This window comes from Desmodus rotundus, chromosome 3 (assembly GCF_022682495.2).
Source record: "Desmodus rotundus isolate HL8 chromosome 3, HLdesRot8A.1, whole genome shotgun sequence".
NCBI classification, from domain to species: domain Eukaryota; kingdom Metazoa; phylum Chordata; class Mammalia; order Chiroptera; family Phyllostomidae; genus Desmodus; species Desmodus rotundus.
Window position 1 is genome coordinate 8,774,257 of NC_071389.1, and position 24,323 is coordinate 8,798,579.

General features: G+C 46.0%; 1 protein-coding gene across 1 annotated transcript; it reads left to right on the forward strand.

Moving 5' to 3' along the window:
• Positions 1–819: 819 nt before the first annotated feature.
• On the forward strand, positions 820–23,963 carry DNAJC16 (DnaJ heat shock protein family (Hsp40) member C16). The gene is made up of 15 exons (XM_024554253.3): positions 820–997; positions 2,815–2,999; positions 7,002–7,068; positions 8,586–8,925; positions 10,723–10,907; positions 12,979–13,083; positions 13,771–13,929; positions 15,528–15,658; positions 16,698–16,881; positions 17,606–17,788; positions 17,937–18,013; positions 19,053–19,133; positions 19,236–19,334; positions 19,901–20,071; positions 20,566–23,963. Exons 2-15 carry the CDS (start codon positions 2,833–2,835, stop codon positions 20,963–20,965), a joined length of 2,349 nt encoding a protein of 782 aa, XP_024410021.2. The 5' UTR covers positions 820–997; positions 2,815–2,832; the 3' UTR covers positions 20,966–23,963.
• Positions 23,964–24,323: the final 360 nt, after the last annotated feature.

Sequence of the window (24,323 nt, forward strand, 5' to 3'; positions counted from 1 at the left end):
TATTTATTGCGATCCTTTTTGTGCAAGGTCTGAGCTGGCCCCGAAAATACAGAGGTAGGGAAAAAAACAAAAACAAAAAACAGACGAAATTCCTGCCATTGGGAACTTACATTCCAGTGGGAGGAGACAAATGATAAAACAAAAGATGTAGTGTGTTAGTGATAAATGTAAAGGAGATAAAGAGAAATGAAAGCAAGGCAGGGAGATATGAAATCTCTTCGTATCTCTAAAGAACCTATTTCATTGGCCCAGCGAAAGTTCCACTCCTTTATCTGTGCCTCTCCCCCTCCCCAACAACCACCACCACATACACGACCCTTTCAGTGCTAAGGGCAGGGACTGGCACATTCTAGGGTGCAGTTCGCTTTTTGATAAATAGTTCAGGAATCCTGGGTTCCAGGCCTTGGGAAAGTCCGTGCTCCTCTCTGGGCTTCAGTCTCCTCATCAGTATATGGAAGAGTTGGGCTAGAAAGGATCCCTGAGGTCTCCTTCCAACTAACGCTCTAGGATTCTATGAATAGTCTTAAAGAGAAGCGGGACCAATGATTGCTTCCCCACCCTAGCAACTGTTGTTAGACCAGGGCCATCTCCTGGTAGGACTGGAAACTCCTCCCTGGATCGGGGAGGTCTTTTTGGCTTCCCATCCTGCACCGCGACTTAGCCTCGCTAGGTGGCACGTCTTGACCTCTTTGGTAACGATCATCCTTTTTGATCCAGCCAAAGAGCGCGCCTCGTTCCCGTGGTAACCGCGTTAGGTCCACGCGCAGACGGTGCGTGGCAAGGGTCAAAACACATTCGCAAACTAGAAGCCCTCCACCTGTTCAGTCCCTGCCTTCGATGCGCCAGGCCTTTAAGTGTCACGTGACTCCCTTCGGGCTGTCCCCTCCTTCTTCCCCTCCCCAGGCCTGGGTGAACGCTGGTGTGGACCGGAGGCTCCGGACCGGCGGACTCACTGGATCTCCGACGCTGCAGCCATTTAGGCCGGTGCCCTTTCCCGGTAACTCCTTCCCCGCGTGACGCACGGAGCCGCGGACGCGGCGGGGCAGGGCAGGCTAAGGAACCTCCTTGCGCTTCCTTCTGGTTCCTGGTCCCTGCTGGGCCTGCGGGGAACCGGGAGCCGGCCGTGCCCGGACCAGGGCTCTCGGAGGGCAGCGGAGGAGGCGGCTGTCTCCTGGAGGGTTGCGACCTCCGGCGGGAGCTCGAGGCGGTGCTCAGGCTCAGCCTGGTTAAGGGGTATTACCCAAGGGCGGTAGCCTGCCTGCTGGGCAGGTGGTTTTCCTGCCCTGAGGCCGGCATCGCCAAGCTTCTGTGAAGTCTGCAAAAAAACTTCACAGCCCCCTGCCGCTTTGGGCCCTCTAACGGGAGGCGACTGACACAGTTGAATACGGCAGTGTTTGCACAGCACGATAGAAAAATAATGACAAGTATCATTTATTGACCCTGTGCCCAGTAAATACTTTACATGCACCTAACTCCCATGTTGACCTTTTCAAGATTGTGTTATTCACCCCCATTTTTTGAATAAGGACACTGAGGCTTAACAAGTGTGAGTAACTTGCCCAAGGTCATAAAGCGGTGGAGGATGGATCCCACTCTTAGTCTGATTCCAGAGTCCACGTGCTTAACCAGTAGCTACATCGCCATCCGGGTTTTTAGCGGGCTGTGCGTGTTTTGTAGGACAGGGTAGGTTATAGGTGGCCTGAACGAGGAAGAAACTGGTTTTAGGGTTTTATTCAGCATGCATGCGGTCCCAAACGTTGGCTATCGGGTGGGTCAACTTTGTGAGGACTCCCAGGCCGCATTTAGACCTCTACGTGTCAGAATCCACTGCTTTTGCCCACCCTCTTAAGCAAGATGTCACAATAGACCCTTGAACCTTAAAATTTGAGTACTTTATGAGAGGTCAAGAAAAACATGGCCCTTGGAAAAACTTTGTATGATATCACCAAGATCACAACCCTTCCGTGCAGTAGAGCGCTACTTTGTTTATTAACCAGCCAGTATTATTAACAAAAGCCAGCGTGAATTCAGGCCCTACACTTAACCAGAGATGGAGCTTTAATATTTAAACACCATGTCTGGTCTACTGCACATGGAAAACTGGATTTTTTCTCACCCCTTTTGCTCAAATGAAAGCGAAAAAGTTGAGCATTTCCTACAGTCTGCTTTTATAATGACCCTATTGCTAATGATCGAACTGAAGAGCAGCTTCATATTCTTGTTCTAACGGGCCTGGTGAGAATTGGAGCATAGTAAGTCATAACCGCAGCTTTTTAAGAGGATTTCACTTTTGTATTTCTCCTCATTTAACTCCCGAGAGCGTCACAACTGTTTCGTTTTGTGATTTGGGGCATGGTAAATCTTAGGGTTTCATGAATTTGTTTAGCATATACTCGGTGAGGTATTCTGAAGCCTTGGGTTTTAAGTTTACACTATTACTAATTGTCAGAAGAAGTGAAACAGTGTATTTGAGATGTAGTCGCTTTGATTTTCCTCTATTTGTCTTCTCACATTTGCTCATTATTTCTTCGTCTCATTTATTTTCGGTCACTTCTAAAGCTTTTCTAACCCAAGGATTCTGGAGAGGTGCTATTAATTCTTATTGCTCATCTTTTCATCTATAATAGTTCTTATTTATGATATAAATAGTAATGAGATTGTTTTTTAAAATACAGTCAAACAGCTTGACACTCTTTCTGCAAAGTATCTTTTGTTTGTTTGGTTTTTCATCTTTATGTCTCATAACCTTTACTTAAAGAGCAGGACCGTCCAGGCTTCTACCACTGAAACTTGTTGCCTCTTCAATCATTTCAGCTCTGGCAAGGAAGAGAAATGGAAGTGAAAAAGTTGAGCATTTCCTGGCAGTTCTTGATAGTTCTGGTTTTGATCCTGCAAATTCTGTCTGCGTTGGATTTTGACCCATACAGAGTCCTAGGGGTCAGCCGGACGGCCAGTCAGGCTGATATTAAAAAGGCTTATAAGAAGCTCGCCCGGGAATGGTAGGTGAAACAAAGAAATAGTTTAATATAAGCTAAGCAGTTTTAGCAGGGAAATGAAGCCTAAATTATGATTCGCTTTTATTTGTCTCTGTTTCTGTGTTCCATAAATATATAATATGTCTGTCGAAAATATTTATTTGGGAGAACTAATGCTCGTGTTATTCAATAATTTTTAGTGATGTGATTCAAAGTGCTACTGTGTTACTATGACACCCCTTTCATTGCCGAGATACCATGAGCATATTTAATGTTAAAGGAGGAGGAAACTTTAATTTTTAAAATATATATGTACTCAGAAATGGATAAGCTACCCTTCCCGTGATGTTATTCATAAAGTAACTCTTTATGAGCCTCATTGCTGAAGGAAACATTACCCTATTTTCTAGATTAATTTTGAAGCTGTCAAAAAAATTTTAGAATAAGAGCTTTTTGCCCTCAATTTTAAAAGAATATTCAGGAATTGAGTATATTACTTCATAGAAAAATCAGAATTTTACCTGTAGGTATTATATATGCTAGAGAATATACAAGTGTTTATGACTTAGCAGGATAGCAATAAACTTAAAACTTACTTTGGACAGACAGCATCAGTTTCTTGCACTAAAGCTATGGACTGGCCCAAGTGGAAGCGTTGGATTATGTAGCTGGAGGGGAGCCGCGGGAGGAGGGAAGGAGAGAAAGGACCCAGGTGACCACAAGCAGGTGGACCAGGCATGAGAACAGAAGGAAGGTTTGGGGTGGGAGCATCACTGAGCACCTGCCTGCTAGGCGCCAGGTTGTGTTTTCGTGTGTGTGTGTGTGTGTGTGTGTGTTTAATCTCATTTAAACCTTACAATTACACAGCGGGGGAGAGTATTGCTGTCCCTGCTTTATGGGTTGTTACATTTGTATTACCTCTGGCTTCCATAGCGTGACCTTCTGCACCAACAGGTAGTTTATTGCTTTCTTGTTTTTTGATTGCATGCCCATCTGGGCAGAAGTAAGAGTGAGTGGGTTAGTGTTTTGGGCAGGAAGCTGGACAGGAACAAAATTGCTGCATGCCAATGACAGATGACATCACAAGGTATGTGTGACTGCCTGACACCATTGTTCTTCAGTAAAACATGCACCCTAGTTTTAAACCAGTCGCAAACCAGGTAAAAGGTAGTTTTAAAATATAACGTTTTGAATAGATATTTTAGACCAGCAGTTCCCAATCTTTTTGGCACCAGGGACTGGTTTTGTGGAAGACAGTTTTTCTACAGACCGGTGGGTGGGGGTGGTTTCAGGACGATTCAAGGTATTACATGTGAGCTCACCTCCTGCTGTGCGCCCGGTTCCTAACGGGCCCAGACCGGTGCCTGTCGGTGGGCTGGAGATTGGGACCCCTGTTTTAGACCATACTCATATCATGAAGAATCCGGAATTGGTTACTAAAACCACAATTTCTAATTACGTGTGGCCTCTTTCCGGGGGACTCTCTATACAGCAAAGTTGCTTTCGACATCATTTCAGACTCTTGCCTCTTTATGTTTAAAGCAAGATTTATAAATCTGCAATGAACTTCTACAGTAGTAACATTCTTTTGTACAGGATACGGCCTTTAACAACATTTAAAAACCAGAAGTGACAGCTTCAGTATGTAGGACCTATTAACACGTACAGCTTTGCCTTTGCTGTCTTCCAGAGCTGAAAAGGATGTTATATTAATTAAACGAGCCATATGCTTCTCTTCCTTAATTAGATTCTCTCTAGGAGTAATTCATCAGCGTGTATAGAGTATCATCCAGTGAAAGTCCAGTGAATTTTACTTTACCTTTGTATTTTCGCTGTACTGTTATTTTCTGCTGTTTGGGCTCTGGCAGTGTTTATCACTGAAATTGTTTCCTTTTGTAATGGTTTCATATGCACTGAAAATAATAGTGTTTCCCGGTTTGACCTTTCAAAATTAACTAAAGCAGGGAAAAGTAGTTAATTGTCAAAGTGGATTTGTAGCCTTCCTCTGCTGTGTTTTACTACTTAATAGCTTTGCTTAGACTCCTCAAGAGCTTGCCCCCTGCTTGGTGCGGCCACTTAAAATTGCTGTTTCTCTGGAAAACTGTTTGTCTCCCGGAATTAAGTTATATCATATGTACTTTTCTTTTGTCATCTACATTGACATTTGTTTATTGATTTTAGAGAGAGAGGAAGGGAGGGAGAAAGAGAAACCCTGATTTGTTGTTCCATTTATTTACGCATTCATTGGTTGCTTCTTGTACATGCCCTGTCCGGGGATCAAACCCGCAACCTCGGCGCATCAGAATGGTGTTCTAAACAACTGAGCTAACCAGCCAGGGCCTCTGTTACTGTTTCAGCCTCTCTGTGTGTTCCCTGAGAGAGGTAGGTAGGCCAGCAGTGGACGTGCATGTACTGCAGTTTGTGGAATGTTTCACATACACAGAAAATAGCGTTGGACAGCACTTTGCTAGAGTTGAAGTTATCCTTTTCTGTTTTCAGCTTTGTATTGTTTTCCTGTGATTAGAAAAATATTCGTTATAAACTGAGACTGTCCTGTGGTTTCCCCCCAGTCCCTGGGCCTTGGTTTCCTCTTTTGCAGGGGCTGTGGTTCTAACCCAGCTGCACTCACACCTCACTCTTTGGTTCTGTCTCTTTAAAAGCCCCTTCCCACCCTTCCCCCCGCAGAGTTCTGTGTTAAATCTTCATTTGTGTGATCGTATAATTTTTATCTTCTCGAGGCCTTAGCCTAAATTTGAATATTTAAAGCACTTTTTTTTTTGTCATCTAAAAACATGCTTTGATACCACCGTCTTACCTCCTTAAGTCACTATTTTCATTACACCTGGCGGAGTTTCCCCGCTAATATTCGTAACAAGGATTAAATATTAAGGCGGGATGTCTCCATTCAACAGCGAGGCATTTGAAGTTTCCTTATTTCTACAGAACTCAGAATATGTGATATAATTCATTCAAATATATTCCTACTAGAATATGTTGGCAAAGTTGTAATTTTTTTTTTAATTTTGATGTACTTGGTGCTGTTTTTAGTGGTCTTTTGCTTCCCAGTGGATATTCTCTTTTCAGAACCTTTGCTACACGAAATTTACTAGACGTAACCAGAAATGATTACGTAAAGAACAAGGTCTGTAGTAGAGTCTCAGGAAAATGCACACTGAAAAATCAAACGCTGATGTAGGTCTTAGGGGGTTCTAAGGATGTAAAACCCAGCCCCTACTTTCCAGGACTTTAAAATCCCCAAAGCTGAAATTGGTATAAACACCAGCAGAGTACAGAATAATACATGGCCGCTAGATGGCTAAGTGTCAGCTGTGTATAATAACAAGTATTTGTCCTCCTGTTAGCTGAAACCACTTTGCTTAAATTGTAGACTTTTCTCACATCTTAAAACGTGGCCTTGACATCATTATCCATTGACAGGTAAGAGGCAGTCGCAGGTAGAACGGGATAGCCGGAGTAACAATGAAAAGTAAAACGTTCTAATTTGAACACCAGCAGCAGGATGCCATTTGAAACATGGTTGTTACTAAACAAATTCATGTCGCATCCTTAAAGCTGCTTCCTGTGCTTACCTGATTTGTCAGAAGAACTTGATATCATTGATAGCGCTCTGACTTCGGATGGAGTGCTTCCACCCCGGGAAGAGAAGTTGGTTCGTACAGATGAGTGGCTTTAGCTGTGAGCCCGCTTTAGCAACGTTTCACAGCAGCGTGGAGGCACACACGTTCCCCACCCTTCCTAGTGAAAGGCTGCAGTGCTGTCTCCTGCTGGGCTTTGAAAATGTGCCCGGTTGAGATCCTTCTGGAAGAGAATGCCTGTCTTAAAGTTGTACTTTTTTTATAGTTATGTGAAGCAACTGATTGCTTCTACCATTTATTTTTTAAAAAACTGTCCCAACAAAATAGCCTTCCATTGGCCTCTGGTGTAGTGAACTGTGTGGGCAAGGATGCTAAATGACCATGTGTAAAACATGAAGTCCATTCTCACTTCTGCCCTTTTGTGTTTCAGGCATCCTGACAAAAACAAAGATCCCGGAGCAGCAGACAAGTTCATTCAAATTAGCAAGGCTTACGAGGTATTGTGTCAGGCTTCGGGGTGCACCCGTTTGCTCTTATAAAACGTGTCTAAGTGTTTTGTAAAATCCTCTCAGGCAGGGCACGTTCCCTGTGCCCTTGACCCAGCTTCTGGATGAAGGTAGAGACCATATTTGGTCACATCCAGTATGTCAAAACTAGTGCCTGAATACTTCAGCTCTTTAAAAGAATGGCCTATTTAAAGGCTTTAATTGGAATCGTAGAATTACCCTGAAGGTGTGTCTTTATGTCCTTTTTAGAAACTTGTATTACGTGCTCAGTTGGGCAGCACCGTACTAGAAGCTTACAGAACTACAGACCTCTTTGCCGGCGGTTGTTAACGTGACACAGGGTTGCCATACTGGGTCGGCCCAAAGTTCACTTAGTTTTTTCCATAAAAGAAAAGACACATTTCTCATTTTCAGCAATAACTTTATTGATGTGGACATTTTGAGTATGTCGGCTATCTCCTGCTATTGGCTTCTAGTGGGTAGAGGCCAAGGGTGCTGCTAAACATCTCCCAATGCACAAGACAGCCCCACAGCAAAGAATTATTTGGCCAAAATGTCAGTAGTACCGAGAAACTTCGCACGCCACTTTTGACACGTTCGGTCAGTCACAGCACCTTCTCCATCCACTGCACAAATCTTTTTGTGTGTTGCAGTTGCGTTTTTACCTTGAAATAATGAAGCATAATGTGCCAAAAATGTTATGTGTTTTCTCCCATCTTCAGTATTAAAATGGCTGCACAAAAATTCACCAATTTTGATTAAGTTTTTTTAAATGCACACTGATAGGACAGCTGTCACAATGCCATCTAACAAAATTGTTTCGAATGAAGTTGAAGACAACTGAGCACAACTAGAGCCATCATACGGGAAAAGCTAAATGAACTTTTTGGCCAACTACATCGAACCACAAGATTTTCAATACCTTTCCAACATGCCAGCAGAAGCGGTTGTGTCTGGAAGACACACGAAAGGCAAGCCCTTGGCTTCCTGCTTTGTGCAGGGTGATGCTCTTCGGTAGACGGTGCTCAGCTCGGGGAACGGCACATCGTCCTCAAACAGGTTCTCGAGTGTTGAACTTCGAAGTTATTTCTAAGTGAAACCAAGTCAGCGAATATACAAGACACTGAACGCGATTCGGTGGTCTTTTGGAGCCCACAGCTTTTCTATTTTGGTTTGAATCATTCCAACTTAAACGACGAGGCCCAGTAAATGTTCCTGTGCTCGGCCCCCGGTGATCCACATTACGTTGGGTTTCATTTGCTTTCCTGACGTGATTAGTGTTACGATAGCTCAAAATCCGTAAATCCAGACTGAGCGTCAGTATTTAAGTGACTGAAGTAATTTGGCCTTGAAATACTTAATGATTCTGTCTGATATGTTAACTTAGAATATCTAATCATGTCGTATCTTTATATTTATTTCCTTTCTGTATCTTCCATGCTGCTTACAGAAAAGTTCTTCGGGTAAACATTTATTTGTTCTATAGATGTCTATTTTTTTCTTTATAGATTCTTTCCAATGAAGAAAAAAGATCAAATTACGATCACTACGGAGATGCTGGCGAGAACCAGGGCTACCAGAAGCAGCAGCAGCAGCGGGAGTATCGCTTCCGCCATTTCCATGAAAATTTTTATTTCGACGAGTCTTTTTTTCACTTCCCCTTTAATTCTGAGCGGCGGGACTCTATTGATGAAAAATATCTGTTGCACTTTTCGCATTATGTGAATGAAGTGGTCCCAGATAGCTTCAAGAAGCCTTACCTCATTAAGATCACCTCAGACTGGTGCTTTAGCTGTATCCATATCGAGCCTGTTTGGAAAGAAGTAGTTCAAGAACTGGAGGGATTGGGTAAGATCACTTTCTGCACTGGAAGATGTTTAAATGGGAGGAGGTAACTTTTCAATCTTGAGTTTTATGGGATGTTGGGGAGAAGGAACAGTGTGATTTCTCTCCACAAGTTCACGGTGACTGGTGTTTTCCCAGGACACATTTTCAGACAGGGGAGCTGTATCAGCCACTTTCATTTCGCATTACTAATTTGAAGCTTTATCTCTATGGCCTGCTAACATCTAGCTGGGGCCTAATACCTAGGAGAAGCTTCACATGATTGGCGAACGAAGCAGCTCCCAGCGTCAGTGTTAGGGCTGGTAGTAGTTTCAGATTATTCATAGGGTGTTTGAGGTTGCACCCTGTGTATTAACTTGCTAGGGCTGTCATAACAAAAAACACACAAACAGCAGAAATCTGTGTTCTCGCCGTTCCCGAGATCAGAAGTCCAAGACCAAGGCGTCGGCAGGGCTCTGTCCTTGGCTTGCAGATGGCTGCCTTCTCCCTGCGTGTTTACGTGGTCGTCTCTCTGTGTGCGTGTGTTTGGTGTCTCTCTTTCTGTGTCCTAAACTCTTCTTACGAGGACACCAGTCACATTGGATTAGGGCCACCCTATGGCCCATGTTAATTTATGTACTGCTTTAAGGCCCTATTTCCAAGTGCAGTCACATTCTGAAGCACTGGGGGCACATTCTTTGCGGGGACAGGGCGGACATGAGTCAGCCCATGGCATAATGAGTTCCCGTTTTAAGTCACAGATTAGCCTTTCCTTTGTTTACAATTCACCCTTAGTGCCAGGAAGATTTTAGTGAGCCAGGGAGGGTATTTATTTTAACGATTCCTTAAAGTTGGAACTACTGAACTGAATATGTGTGTGTGCGCGCCCGTGTTTGTGTTACAGGCATTAGCAGACCTGTTTCTGAATAACTAAGAAGGTGCAAACTCGTAGGGGCTGAGAGGCATGTATTTCTCCGGAGAGAGCAAACCACTAACAACCATCGGTTCATTTGTTCTAAAACAGAAGCTTTCAACCTGTTGTTCAGAAGCACTCAGCTACTCAGACTTGTCAAAATGCTTCCTGAGATTGAACATTAAATGAGAAATTCTTTATTAAGTGCCTGATATAAAACACTTAATGAATGAACCTTAGAAGATTTCTGATGACTAGATTTCCTGGTTTCACAGTAAAATTTTGGAAGTGCCTATTTTATAAACCCCTTTAAAATTTTTTTAAAATTATTTTCTTAAATGTATTAGTCTACTTCTTCAACTCATTGACAATCAAACCCCAACTGTTTACTTATTAGCTAAGTCTTGAAAGGTGATTAGAGGTTGGCTGGGCAGGAAACGGGTGAGGATCATTACAGGCAGAGGGAAGAGTGCAGAGAAACAGGTTCTCAGAAGAGCCCGAAGCAGCGGATAAGAAAGGAGGAAGCAGGAAGAGCCGGGGGGCCAATGAGTAAGGAGCCTTAAATCCAGGCTGAGGAAGCTGGACTCTATAGTCTGTAACAAAGACGAGAAAAGTTTTTGCATAGAGGAGTGACCTAATCAGATCTACACCATAGAAAGCTAACTCTTAAAGCTCGTGGAGGACAGATGATAGAAGCGGGGCATAGAGGCAAGGAGGTCACCAGCCCTGGCAAGATAGCAACCACTGGCCTGAACTAGGGCAGTAGGAATAGAGAGAGGTGGGCAAGTGTCAGATGCCCCTCCTGGAAGGTCAGAATTTCAATGCCACACCAAAAAACTACTTAGTGGCATTTCTTCAACTGCTGAAGGACATCAAAAATCTCCATGTAAGTCTCCCATACTTTTCAGGTGTGGGAATCGGCGTGGTCCATGCTGGGTATGAGAGGCGCCTGGCCCACCACCTTGGAGCACACAGCACACCCTCTATCCTAGGAATCATAAACGGGAAAATCTCCTTCTTCCATAATGCAGTTGTCCGTGAGAACCTGCGACACTTTGTGGAGAGTCTTCTTCCAGGGAACCTGGTGGAGAAAGTAAGTACCTGGCCGAGAAGTGGTTGGCGAGGTGCCTGGTACTGCCGAGTGCCCAGAACTCTAACTGTGGGCGTTTGGAGCAGGGCAGGGTACATATTAATGAAGTAATTACTCAGACTAAGTCATTTCAGTGAGGTCTTTCAGAGACTGGAAATCGAACAGGCCGAGAGACTCCAAGAGTTCCTCCCTGCTAATCGCCACCGTGCAGATTTCCACTGTGTAGGAGTCCGAGCCTCAAACGACAGGGGCTCTTACTTTCTAAGCAGAAACTAGAACGTGACAGAAGATAAAGGATTCCTTTCCGACTCCTGACCTTGTTCATTCGAAAATACTTTTCCTATGAGAGTTTTCAAATTAAGCTGTATTTGGTTATGGACTTCCTGATCATGTCTATACAAAACACCAAGTCTCAGGAAAACAAACCTTGTTTTTGGAACTCTCACAACATACAGTGACGCAACAGTGGTTACATTTCACAAACAAAAGGTTGAGCCAAAGAAGCCAGGCACAGAAAGTTCATATAAGTTTACAGTTTTTAGATTTAAGAAGCGTTTTTGATGTGGCTCAGTGGATTGAGTGCTGGCCTGCAAACTGAAGGGTCACAGGTTCAATTCCCAGCCAGGGCACATGCCTGGGTTGCAGGCCAGGTCTCCAGTTGGGGGCGTGCGAGAGGCAACCAATCTATGTTTCTCTCGAACATCAATGTTTCTCCCGCTCCCTTCCTTCCCTCTAAAAATAAGTAAATAAATTATTTATTCCTTCCTTCTCTCTAAAAATAAATAAATAAATAAAATCTTTTTTTTTTTAAAGAAGCATTTCCCACCCCCCAGTCTCTTAAGTTAAGTATCAAAAGAACTAGAATAGGATGCTTGTTTTGCTTTAAATGATTCCTCCCTTTAGCAACACCAGGGAGAGGGGACGTCCAGACATTTCCATCGTATTTCCACGTGCACTATTCATAGACTGTCCTGCCAGGGTCATTAGCCCCAGAAGAAATATTTGTTGGAGTTAGCTTGAAAGGAAAGTGTGAGAGATTGGTAGCCTCCTAAAACCCTGATAGGTCCTCGGACCTTTATATAATACCTTTCCATGCTTGGCACAATGCTGAGTGTTGAGGACAGTTTTCAAGGAGCTCATGGTCTAGCAGCTGGTTACTTCCATCGGTATGTGAAGAGCCCATCGCAGAGAGTTGGGAACGACTTCCTGGCAGAAGTGACCCCTGTGCTGAGTTTACCAGGTGAGGAGAGAGGAGTAGGGAATGAGCTCCAGGCAGGCAGAGGTCTGAGACAGGAGCAGCCTGCTTTGTATGAAGTAATCATTAGTGACTGGGAGAGGACGAGCTTAGACCATTAATAGGAATCTCGCCCTGAAGGCCTTAGGGGGCCTCATGCCCCTTTAAGGAACTTGGGCCTTGGCCTGCAGGTGACGGAGCCTTGAGCAGCGGAGAGAACTGATGAGGTTGAGGTTTTACATAGTTCATTCTGGAAGCAGATTGGAAAGATACTTTTTTGAACTATTATTTAAAATTTGCTAGATTGAAATTTAATTATATATGCTTTCAATTTGTTCTTTCAGTGGAATTATTTTAAGGCGTAAGCAGGGAAACGTGAAAGTAGCTATTCAGATGGCGAATGAAATTATGTCATGTATGGGTGAGGTGGGCCCACTTATTTTTATCTAAGCTGTTTTAAAAGAGTGATGGTTGCATTATCTTCTGTATTAGGTTAAAGTTAATAGATTAAGGTTAGTAGGTTTCAAAGGACAGTCTATAAGCAAGAACCAACTTTGAAAGCTCAATTTTTTTTTAAATAATAAGACCAGTAATTGTTTTAGAAAAGATTATGATTTCAGTCTATAAGAGTTGGAACATATGAAAATATAAAATTAACAATCTCTATTCTTTTTAAAAGTTTTAGTCAAATGAAGACAAAAGATTAATTGTTTGCCTTTTTTAGTTTTTACAAAGTAATACTTTACACATACTTGATTTTATTTAAATATCTACTGACTAGATTATAATACAGTTGTTGAAAATTAACTATGGAAACTAACATCCTCTTTTCACTTGAAGGTTACAAATAAAAATTACGTCCGATTTCTCTCTGGGTGGCAGCAAGAGAATAAACCGCACGTCCTCCTGTTCGACCAGACGCCTGCCGCGCCCCTGCTGTACAAGGTACTTTGCATGCCCGGCGACGTCGTCTCCTGGGGTGGTGGGAGAGCTTGTGGCCTGAGTGTCCGTTTTGTGCGTGAAAGCTCATCCCCGAGAAGTGTTCACAGGCCAGGCCCCGAAACACCTCGCAGTGAGCACTGCTGGAGCTGGGGCTTTCCACGTGCATAATAGCGTTGAGTCTTCAGCAGAGACCACTGACGTGGGCATTATCCCGAGACACTGAAGTGTAGAGGGCTTGTGCGACCAACCCAAGGTCTCCCTCCAGTGTGGGGAACATCGATTCCCTCAAAGCCTGTCTGACTCCAGACCTTCCCTCTGAATGATATGCTGTTCTGCACGTCCAGCACACCTCTGCTCACACTGGCGTGCGATGGTCACTGCCCCCTTATGTAACTGGCATGCAGGTACTCCTCCAGCACACCATGCCGCCTACTCACTGCAGGCCTCAGGCAGACGAGCATTTTCTCTATGTGAAAAAAATGAGTGGTTGTGATTAGCTTTGTCGGTGCGATTTTCATGCCTGGCGCACCGTCCAATTCCTGCAAGTGTCCCAGGGTGAAGCAGCCCAAGCAGGCTGGATACTCAGCCTGGGTTCATCTCTACCCACTGATGCGAGCGAGTCACGTTCGATTTGCAGGTCACGTGCTGTGCTGCTGATTTCATGTCTTCCTCTCTGTCGTGCCCTAACAGTTGACTGCCTTTGCATACAAAGATTATCTGTCATTTGGATACGTGTCTGTCGGTTTGCGAGGGACAGAAGAGATGACGAGACAATACAACGTCAATGTCTACACTCCCGCCGTCTTGGTCTTTAAAGAACACATCGGCAAGCCTGCAGATGCCATGCAGGTACGTGCGACCGGACGGTTGGTTTCAGGGTTGCCCCGCATTTTATCTCGGGCCTTCACGTAAACAGCAAACAGCAAAACAAAAGAAAGCAAGCGAGGAGGAGAAACTGGCTTTTCATTTCTTCCTTCAGAGGCACAAAATTTTAAAATCAGTTTGTTTTCCAAACGTACTGTTTAGCTTAAAAAATAATCTTTTGACGGAAAGTAGAATGGTGGTCGCCGGGGCCTAAGGAAGGAAGGAAAGGGGAAAGAATTAGGGTTGGAGGGGCGTGGGGTCAGTTGGTGGAAGGTTCAGAAGGTGGATGGTGGTGATGGTTGGAGAACAATGTGAGAATACTCAACGCCACAGAATTAGACACGTGAAAATGGTGAGCCCTGACTTGTGTGTCTCAGTGGGTTGGGTGTTGTCCCCTGAACCAGAAGGTTGTTGGTTCGATTCCCACTCAGGACATATATGCCTGGGTTGCAGGCCAGGTCCCTGACTAGGGGCATGTGAGAGACAACCAATTGATGATTTTCTCATACATCAATGTTTCTCTCCCTCTCTTTCCCTCTCTTCCCCTCTCTGTAAAAATAAATAAAATCTTTTTTAAAATGGTTAAAATGGTAGATTTTATGTTACGTATATTTTACACAAAAATTAAATACTACTACTTTATCTGAATCTCAGTGTTTTGATAAGTGGCATTTCGATTAATCATTCAAGTTCAAAATATTTTCTAGTATCTGACGTAGATTCTTGGTTTAATAGGTTATTCAGAGTGTGTTTCTCAACATCCAAGGATTTTCTGGTCTACATTTTACATGGATTTCTAGATTGTGGTCAGAGAGCCTGCAGTATATGGAGTGGGGAAAAGTGGATTCACAGTTGTTGTTACAGAAAAATATATAACACAAGCATAAACTCTGTGTTTCGTGTACTCACAACTATAAACCTAATTTTGCCCACCCTGTATAATTTCTGTCCTTCAAAAAGTATGAGAGAGACGAATAATAAAGTGGTCATCCTACAGTTTTGGAGTCCACCTTTTATACTTAGTAACTTTGTTACTTTGGAGTTTATTTAATTGTTCAGTTTGCTACAAATTTTAAATGGAAGCAAATTTGCCAAAACTGGAAAATGGTTGGCTTTTTCAATCTGCCAGCATAAACCAAAATACTGAGTTCCCAGTGGAAAGAACACTTGACTTCCCTTTGACCCGAGTAACTGCAGCCTTGCTTTCAGCCCCGCATTCTTGGAGTAGACCACATGTTTATTTGCTCAAACAGATCTTTCTGACTTTGTTATACTACTGTAGCCAGGGTCAGCCACATTTTTTAAAAAGATTTTATTTATTTTTTAGAGAGAGGAAGGGAAGGAGAAAGAGGGAGAGAAACATCGATTGGTTGTCTCTCGTACGCCCCCAGCTGGGCATCTGGCCTGCAACCCAGGCATGTGCCCTGACTGGGATTTGAACCAGCAGCCTTTCAGTTCACAGGCAGGCATTCAATCCACTGAGCGAACCAGCCAGGGCAGCCACGTTTTTTAGAGCTTGTAAGTAAAGCTTGTTTGCAGTAAGAAAACTGAATAAAATCAACTGTTTCTTGGTTTTCTCTTAGGCCCGAGCTTTGAAGAAACAGGTCATTGATGACTTCATTGCCCAAAACAAGTATCTGTTAGCAGCCCGGCTCACCAGCCAGAAGCTGTTCCATGAACTCTGCCCTGTGAAGCGGTCCCACCGCCAGAGGAAGTAAGGATTCAAGGCTTTGCCCTGCTTGTCATTGCCATAGAGGGGCCATGTCACACTTTACCACGAGGCAGTTAAGCATCTCCCCTGTGACAGAATTTATTCTTCATGTAGCCAGTATTGACTGGAGTGTATTCATGCAGGTCCCTTAGGACCAAACAATTGGGTGTGCCAGCCTGGTCTGAGGGTCAAAGAAGATCTCCCTAAGATGTGACACTTCAGCCGGGACCTGAAGAAAGAGAGGCTTTAGTCGGGTGTCGGGGAGAAACGGTTATTCTAAAGAACACGGAGCATGAGAGAGTTACTCTTCTGACTAGAGGGCTCCATCCAGGGTGAGGCTTTGCAGGTGTCAGATAGGGCGAGCACACTGCCTGTCTCACCAGCCTGGAGGAAGTGCTCAGGGCGTACTTGGGAGAGTGGGAGAGTGGACGAATGAGTGATAAGCTAGACTTCCCGTTGGAATCATTGCAAAGGAAGCCCTTCAGAATAAGGCTCAGTGGCCTGGGGGCTGAGAGAGGTGTGACCAGCCCTGCCTGTGAGGGAAGAACTAGACCTGATGGCTTCTGAAAGGCCCTCTGTGTCAAGGACTCAGTGACCGTTGCCTTAAAAGAAATTCCTAAGTGTGGTACCCTTTGATTTGAGGAAAACATCACCAGTCTGGAAAAGCAGCAGGTCATGAGTGACTTGGAAATCCTCTCTCATCAGAGATTTTTTTTTTAAGATTTTATTTATTTATTTTTAGAGGAGAAGGGAGGGAGAAAGAGAGGGACAGAAATATTAATGTGTGGTTGCTTTTCATGTGCCCTCTACTGGGGACCTGGCCCACAAACCAGGCATGTGACCCTTTGGTTCGCAAGGCCAGCACTCAGTCCACTGAGCTGCACCAGCCAGGGCTCATTAGAGATTTTGAAGATCCAGTTTTCATTAGTCAAATGTGTTCATTTGAGCACCTTCCCCCCCCCCCCCCGCCCCCTCCACTTGCCATCACAGGTCCTTGTCATGGCCTCAGGGACTGGTTATAACATCTTCTGCTGTGGCGCAGGTACTGTGTGGTTTTACTGACTGCTGAGACCACCAAATTGAGTAAGCCCTTTGAGGCCTTCCTGTCCTTCGCCCTGGCAAACACGCAGGACACAGTGCGGTTCGTGCACGTCTACAGCGACCGGCAGCCGGAGTTCGCCGACACCCTGCTGCCAGACAGCCAGGCGTTCCGGGGAAAGTCAGCGGTGAGCCTTGGTTTCCGTCCGGATCCCCAGCTCTTCACAAGCGCAGGCCCTTGATTCTGCCCCCGCCTTCCTCGGGAGTCTTGAGTACAGATTCCAGGAAACCCAGAACACTCGGAGCCTGTTGTAAAAGCCTGCTCCTGTTAAAATAGTCGTTCAGCCTGGTGATTTCACGTCTTAGGTTTTCAGCAAGCACCTCTCGTGTGAGCAAAGACTGAAGACCATCAGTCCTTTTCTCTAGTTTTTCCTACGACAGGTCTAGTCTTGCGGTATCCAGTCGGCAAAATCTTCCTTAGGCTGCCAGTAATGCGCTTTCGAAATTCCCCTCCGCCACAGTTAGGGCATCCGACTGACCTCCCCTTCCGTCCCCTCCTTTGTCGTCACTCCCTACAGAAGCACGCAGTTCCTCTCTGTCCCTTTTAACCTCTAAAAAACAAAGGGTTCCTTTATTATAAAATTAAGTCAGAGGTTGTTGAACAAAGTTGATTGAGAAGAAGGAGCTTTAACTTTTAATAGACTCTTCAGAAAATCCCCATAAAAAGTCACCATAATTTCTTTTGTCAGAAAAACTTAAATCTCCTGCAGATGTTTTGTGCTCACCCATATTTGTGTTTGAGTTTGTTGCTGAGTTCACTAGACCCTTTTTTCATCCTCTGAAAAGAAACTCAACAGTAATAACTTAGCATTCTTTTGAGAATTCCAATGGTTTCTCTCTTTTTTCTCCCAGGTGTCCATCTTAGAAAGGCGCAACACAGCAGGCAGGGTGGTGTATAAAACCCTGGAGGATCCCTGGACAGGGAGCGAGAATGACAAATTCATCCTCTTGGGGTATCTCGACCAGCTGCGCAAAGACCCAGCTCTTCTGTCTTTGGAAGCTGTGCTCCCCGACTTGACTGACGAACTTGCCCCTGTAAGCACGTGGCGCAGGAGAGTGGGCGCCGGGCAGGGCTGGTGAGCTCCCAGGGCCCAGGCAGAGGTTCAGCAGCAGCACTGTGTCGGGGGCGAGGACTTCCCCGCCAGGGCGCAGGGTCTGACCAGCGTCTGTTTTCTCTCAACAGATTTTCCTCGTCCGGTGGCTCTCCTCTGCTTCGGACTACATCTCGGACTGCTGGGATAGCGTGTTTCACAGCAACTGGTAGGAGCATTACTGGGTTGAATTTCTTTTGCTCCATTAATAGCAGGGCCCCTGGTCTGTTTTTTTTTTTAATAAGTCTGTCCTTTGAGTCTATCTCCAACATAGGCACATGGAAGAATGTTTACACATTTTCAACACTGCTCCTCTTTTTCTTTCTTTCGGTAACGTCACGTTTTTTTATTTGCCACCTCTTTCCCACCGGAAAGAAAGGACCACCCCTGGCTGTCCTTGCAGACGACAGAGCCTGGGACTGTCGTCTTTCTCAGGGCACCTCTGGTGCCCAGCCCAGTGCCTGACACACCGGGAGTCCAGTATATAGGTTTACAAGCCAATCAGTGGATTGATCAGAGAAGGGAGGGATATCCCCCGCCACCCCAGGAAGGCTGGGTGCTCCTGAAGGACAGAAGCACGTCTCTCCCGTGTCCATATTCCCGGCACCCAGCACAGTTCCTGAAAGTGGCAGGCCTCTGCTGCGTGTTCGTGGGAGAACACCAGTCCTAGAGAACGCTGTGGAAGGTCAACTTTTCCTCCCTGCTCCACCTCTGAGCCACGTCTGAATCATTCCAGGGGTAAAACTCAAAACAAAGGAAATCATTCCACAGACTTTTTAGTCACTGCCACTTGGTCAACACCGTTAACGGTAATGGCACTCCCGTGTCCTGATGACATCTTAACCGCCCTCGCCTCGGAGTGTCCTTCCACACCCCCAACCCAAATCCGTCATCACCTCGGACTGGTTCCTTCTGCAGCACGTGCTAAGCACAGCCTGTGACACCGAGACACAAAGTCAGACTTTCCAGATAAGCTATCTGGGAGTGATACCAGTGAAGGGGAAATCTCTGCTTCCACACCCCTCCCCCCAAAACCTCTCTTTGTATGAAATCCGAAAGTGTTTATTGATATGAAAGCCTTTTAGTTTGGGGTTGTTTTGGGTTTTGTCCTTTTGAGCCAGAGAGAGGAAACCAGAAATCACTGAGGGATGTGTCACAGCAGCCCGTGGAGAGCCGGGCAGTTTGCAAGCTTGTTAACTTGCCTTTAGGCGGGAAATGATGCCCCTGCTGTCCCTGGTCTTCTCTGCCCTCTTCATCCTCTTCGGCACCGTCATCGTTCAGGCTTTCAGGTAAGTCCTCCGCAGCTTCCCTGCGTGGTTCTGGAGGGAGAGCCCCAAACCTCCTGGTTGCTTGTCCTCCCTTTTGCTAAAACTCCTTTTTTTCCGCTTTAGTGACTCGAACGATGAGCGAGAGTCAAACCCTCCGGGCAAAGAGGAAGCCCAGGAGAAGGCCGGGAAGGCGGAGCCCAGCTTCACCAAAGAAAACAGCAGGTTTCTCTAACCAAACACCAGCCCCCGCCACCCCACCCCCAGCAGCAGGCCTCAGACCATGGGGTCTCACGGAGCGGCGTTCACATGGGTGGGCTACGTACAGCTCCAGTTCCCCTCCCGCTGTGTGAGACAGGGTAGCGAAGGTCCCTGCTGCTTCCCGTTCACTGAGACCCTCCCCACGTTCAGACCCGACCTCCTCCTACTCGGGATCATCAGCTGCTCAGTCTCGGGTGGAACACCGAGGGCAGGAACAACGAAGCATGTCAGAGAGCTGCTCAAGGAGCCCGAAGCAGAAAATGGGGCATCACCGTAACTGCTGGTGCCTTTACCTTTACCCGTCCTCACCGTTTCTCCTCCGCCGACTGAATGTCAGCACCTGAGAGGCTAGGTGTAGCCTGGGACTTCCAAGTAGGGACCGTGCCCATCCTCCAGCGTGCCAGGCTCGAGGATAGTCAGTAACGTAGCTAGTGGGGTTAGAAGTAGCGTTTTCTTCCACTTGACCCTTGTAAAGTGTAATGGCACTCCCCTGCCTGCTAACACCTTGACTCCTCCGCATCTCTCCACAGCAAGATCCCTAAAAAGGGCTTTGTGGAGGTGACCGAACTCACGGATGTCACATACACCAGTAACTTGGTGCGCCTGAGGCCCGGCCACATGAACGTGGTCCTCATCCTGTCCAACGCCACCAAGACCAGCCTGCTGCAGAAATTCGCTTTGGAGGTCTACACGTTCACCGGGTAAGCTGCAGCGTGGGAGAGAGCTGGAGGAGGGGGGGCAGCCTGCACGTGTGGGTAAGGAAGGGACTGGGGGAACGTTGCGTCCTTCCCCCTCCGACCGAGAGGAGCTTTATCCTTGCAGTGAGAGGTTGGCCGTGACCTCTCTAACCCAGAAATGGAAGCCCTCACGAGGGGACCGTTTTTCCCCCTAGACTTCACGTCCTCTCGGTCCTCCTTCCCTGAGCCCTCTCAGGGACCTGATTATTCTCTAGCTCTTGTGTGTGTTCCTGAGACCGGACACTGAGAGTGACGGAAGTAACACATGGCGAGACACAGGGAAGCGCATGAGCGTAGTGTTGTAACTGCCGTAGCAGCCCTCCGCTCCCGCAGGACTCCTTCACGTGTTCGGTGCCCCGGCCCCACCTGTCCTGAAGCCTTTGCCTGTTACTTAAACCGTTCCCTGCAGCTGAGTGTGTCGGGAGGTCCCTAAAGTCCTCATTCTCTTCCTTCCCCAGGAGCAGCTGCCTGCACTTCTCCTTCCTGAGTCTAGATAAACACAGAGAGTGGCTCGAATACTTACTAGAATTTGCTCAGGACGCAGCCCCCATCCCAAACCAGTACGACAAGCACTTCATGGAGCGGGACTACACTGGCTACGTACTGGCCCTGAACGGCCACAAGAAATACTTCTGCCTCTTCAAGCCCCAAAAAACAGTCGAAGAGGAGGAAGCCATGGGGGCGTGTGGTGACCTTGACTCGTCCCTGCACCTGGGGGAGCCTCGAGGGAAACCTTCCAGTGGCCTTGGGTCCAGGCCCATCAAAGGGAAGTTGAGCAAGCTGTCCTTGTGGATGGAACGCCTGTTGGAAGGCTCCTTGCAGAGGTTTTATATCCCGTCTTGGCCTGAACTAGACTGAGAGGATTTCCAAGAGACTTGAACTCTTCCGACTTTTTACAGGCCCCTGTGAACAGGTATTTTCAGGACTCAAACTATCACAACGGACAGAGTGTAGATTTTAGAATATTCTTCTAGAACAAAGGATAGAAGAATCTTTCCTTTGTCCTGTTCTAACCTAGGAGTGAAAACACCACAAGTTGAATTCCCTAGATCAAAATAATTTTCCTTTGGGTTTTCTTTCCTCATCTGAATGCCGCACTATTTAAAACAGACTGCTCATTCCCTCTTCCTTCATGGTCCCCGTCAGGCACTCCCGGCGCCCTCCCCTGTCCTGTCTCTGTGCTGTAGGAGAAGCACAGATGCCTGCCCTGCGGCGGTGCCAGGATGACGCCTCGGGAGCCCGCTGTGCTGGTGCCGGTTGGGTCATTGGCCTGCCTCTCTCGCCCCTCCTGGCCCCGCTGTGCTTCCGCCACGGTGCATGCTGGAACAGTGGGACAACCGCAGCAGCTTCGAAGCCCCGCGTCTTGAAAGAGGCCTAGATCCAAGCAATCTTACCTTTAACGGTTTTTCCAGTAGTAAGTGGCTAACGTATATTTTGGGGGTATCCCCCTACAGCAGCTTGTCGGCCATGGTTTTCAAAATACAGGGACGAGTGGGGGTTCTGCATGTGAGTTGCTTTTCTTCCCAAGGCAAGAGAAGGGAGGGCTGGGCAGTGACTGAAGTGACCCCTTTGTTGTGAGCCTCCCATCCACCGCCCCCCTGACACTAAGCGTAGCCAAGAGGGATCCGCACGGCAAGAAGTACTGTAATGACTTGAGCCATTAACGTGTATGTTTCCAGATGCCTTTCTGCCTCTGTCAGTTGTAGGGAATGGATATTAGGAGCCATAACTTTAACCTTGCTCTCTGAACATAGAGGTAAGCTGCTGTAAGCCAGTAGATGTTAAACTGAAGACACATTATTCCCACACCCGCCATGAATGGTGTCTTTTTAGGAAAATACCAGACGTGTCTTTGTATCAAGGAACCTAAAGATTCTGCATTGTATTTGGACAGTCACCCCAAAATGCTGTGTCTTCAAGTCTTCTTTTGTGCCAGGTGAACCCAGAGTGCTCTAGACTCCTGTTTTGCAGAAGGTCTGTTTACGCTGAGCTCCTGGCCCACTTTCTGATGTCTCATCTTCATCGTTTCCCTGCTAGCTTAGAACTGCTTCCCCGGTACGGGGGTCAGGCCCTGCGTCAGCTTGCTGAGCGGCACGGGTACGTGGGCTCCAGGCTGGCTCATCCCCGCCAGTTAGAGAGCTCACCTTTTCTTTTCGGGGCAAAGCCACCAGTGGAGTTCGGGCATCCTCAGAGAGGGAGCTGTTCAAATGTCAGGGCGAACTGCCCTTTAAAGGCAGTGTGTGAAGTGAAGGGCCAGAATCACTGATGGGACAAAATAAGTCTGTATTTTCTTCAATCATAACTGCTTCAAATTAAGCCTTTTGAATCCTGAATAGCTTAACTATTGAGCTACAGTGACAAGTTGTAAATTATTTGAGCCCAAGAATTTGTCGTTTTCATGGAATCTATAGCTTTATGAAAAAATAAATAAATCACTGCCAGGCTTCCTTTTTCCACATGATCCTCTAAAATGGATGCCTACTCTGAGTGCCCTATCTCGTGGCACCTGACCCGGGTAGCAATGATCATGGAATTCACTTGGCTCCTGCGTGCACCTGTCCTCAGAATTATTTTCTGGGCCTTGTATGCCCACTTTGCAAATGAGTATGTTTCGGTTTGATGGTAGGTTTTTAATTTTAGTGTCTGGTACTAACTAATGGGATACCTGAACATAATTTGTGAAAACCAAAATCTCCCCAGATTCGTTCATTTAAGAAAAGTTATCATTGAAATGAAAAGCACCTTCAGACAGCTGTACCTTCCATTTGTACTAAGAAAGGAAAGTGGTAATAGGATTGAGAACATTCCTGGCAAATACTTCAGTCCAGAAATTCTTCTACAGGTCTCTCTCTGGGGGCAGAAGTGTCTGCCAAGAGCACTAGGGAGCCCTCATTTTAAAATGAACTTTACCCTTGACCACCCAAGCCTTTTCTCCTGAATGTTGTTTCCATTAACTTGTTCACTTTTGTGTCAAATGTACGAACCATTGTCACGCTCAGCCAAGGCCGCCATTTCTCTTTCTGGTGTCTGTAGCCACATGGACCCAGTTTTGGTTTTCACTTCCTAGTCTTCAAGTAGGTATCTTAAAAAACAACATCGATGATTTTAGAGGTAGGTTTTTCTGGTGGATGGAAACCGTACATCCTGTGCAGCAGATGGGGTTGAAACTGGCCTTGAAAGTCTGTGTAGAATACACGCCCACTTAAAAAAGACGCCTCGCTGCCGAGGTGTCAGTGGCGCAGTCTATCTACCATAGAGGCCGGCAGCCCCGACGCAGCCGTTTCCGTGAGTCAGGCTGCCCGGTTCCATTGGGCGCCGTGGCCTCGCTGCCATCCCTTGACCACGAAAACTTGGTTGTGGTTTCCAAACAATAGGTTGATTTCCTCCTCATTCAGTACATAAATGTTTTCCTGCTGTAAAGAGACATGGGATCTGAATGTTTTGAGTGCTTTACTTTGTTTGGGAAATGGGATTAGAAGCAAACACTCAAACTTTTTTTTTTAAGGAAAATTCTTTAGAAGATGATATAAAACATTTTATCAAATGAAATGTTGCTCACATCCAAATACCTGCCATTGTCCCTTGAAAACATGCAGGGTGGCAGCTGCTGACTCTTCTCTGTTCAGTTTGTCAAGGAGAATAATTATACTTTTGAGACAGATCTGAAAAGAAAGTGAATATTTTGCACTTTTGATACTCTTAGGAACAAATAACTTATTTGGCAAATGGTGTCTTTTTTATGTTGTCTTTGTTTTGTATTGTGAACAGGTACTAAAGCTAATGTTATTTTTGTTTTAAGAATATTACCGACTGGAAACAGAAATAAACTATTTTAATGTGTGATGATTACGGGTAACTCCTGCGTACAAGCTGATGATTTGGTCATGGACACATTATCAGCAAAGCTGAATTTGCATGTAACTCAGCACACGCTTAAGATCAGCTTGTCCTAACTGCAGACTTCGGGAACCACTGTCAGAGAGGATGTATCAGCTAGAAGGGCAGATAAAGCAAACCAGGCTTAAGGCAGTGTCACGAAGGGCTCTTGGGAGGCCAGCTGAAGTTCTCTGGTTTACAAGACGTTTTGTGTACCCCGCGGGCTTCGAGTGGGAAGTTTCTTAGGGTCTGCGTATCACCGTAGTTTCCTTCCAGCTGTTAGTTTATGCTCACACTGGCTCTAAAACCAAGGTGCAGCCCCCAAGCTCCTCAGAGGAGG

Bases quoted from the DNA above. Each gene is read 5' to 3' on its own strand.
- DNAJC16 (XM_024554253.3), top strand. From the start codon at position 2,833: ATGGAAGTGAAAAAGTTGAGCATTTCCTGGCAGTTCTTGATAGTTCTG. The intron at 13,930-15,527 runs GTACGTGCGACC...GTTTTCTCTTAG, and splicing joins AGCCTGCAGATGCCATGCAG to GCCCGAGCTTTGAAGAAACA. The intron at 20,072-20,565 runs GTAAGCTGCAGC...TTCCTTCCCCAG, and splicing joins GAGGTCTACACGTTCACCGG to GAGCAGCTGCCTGCACTTCT.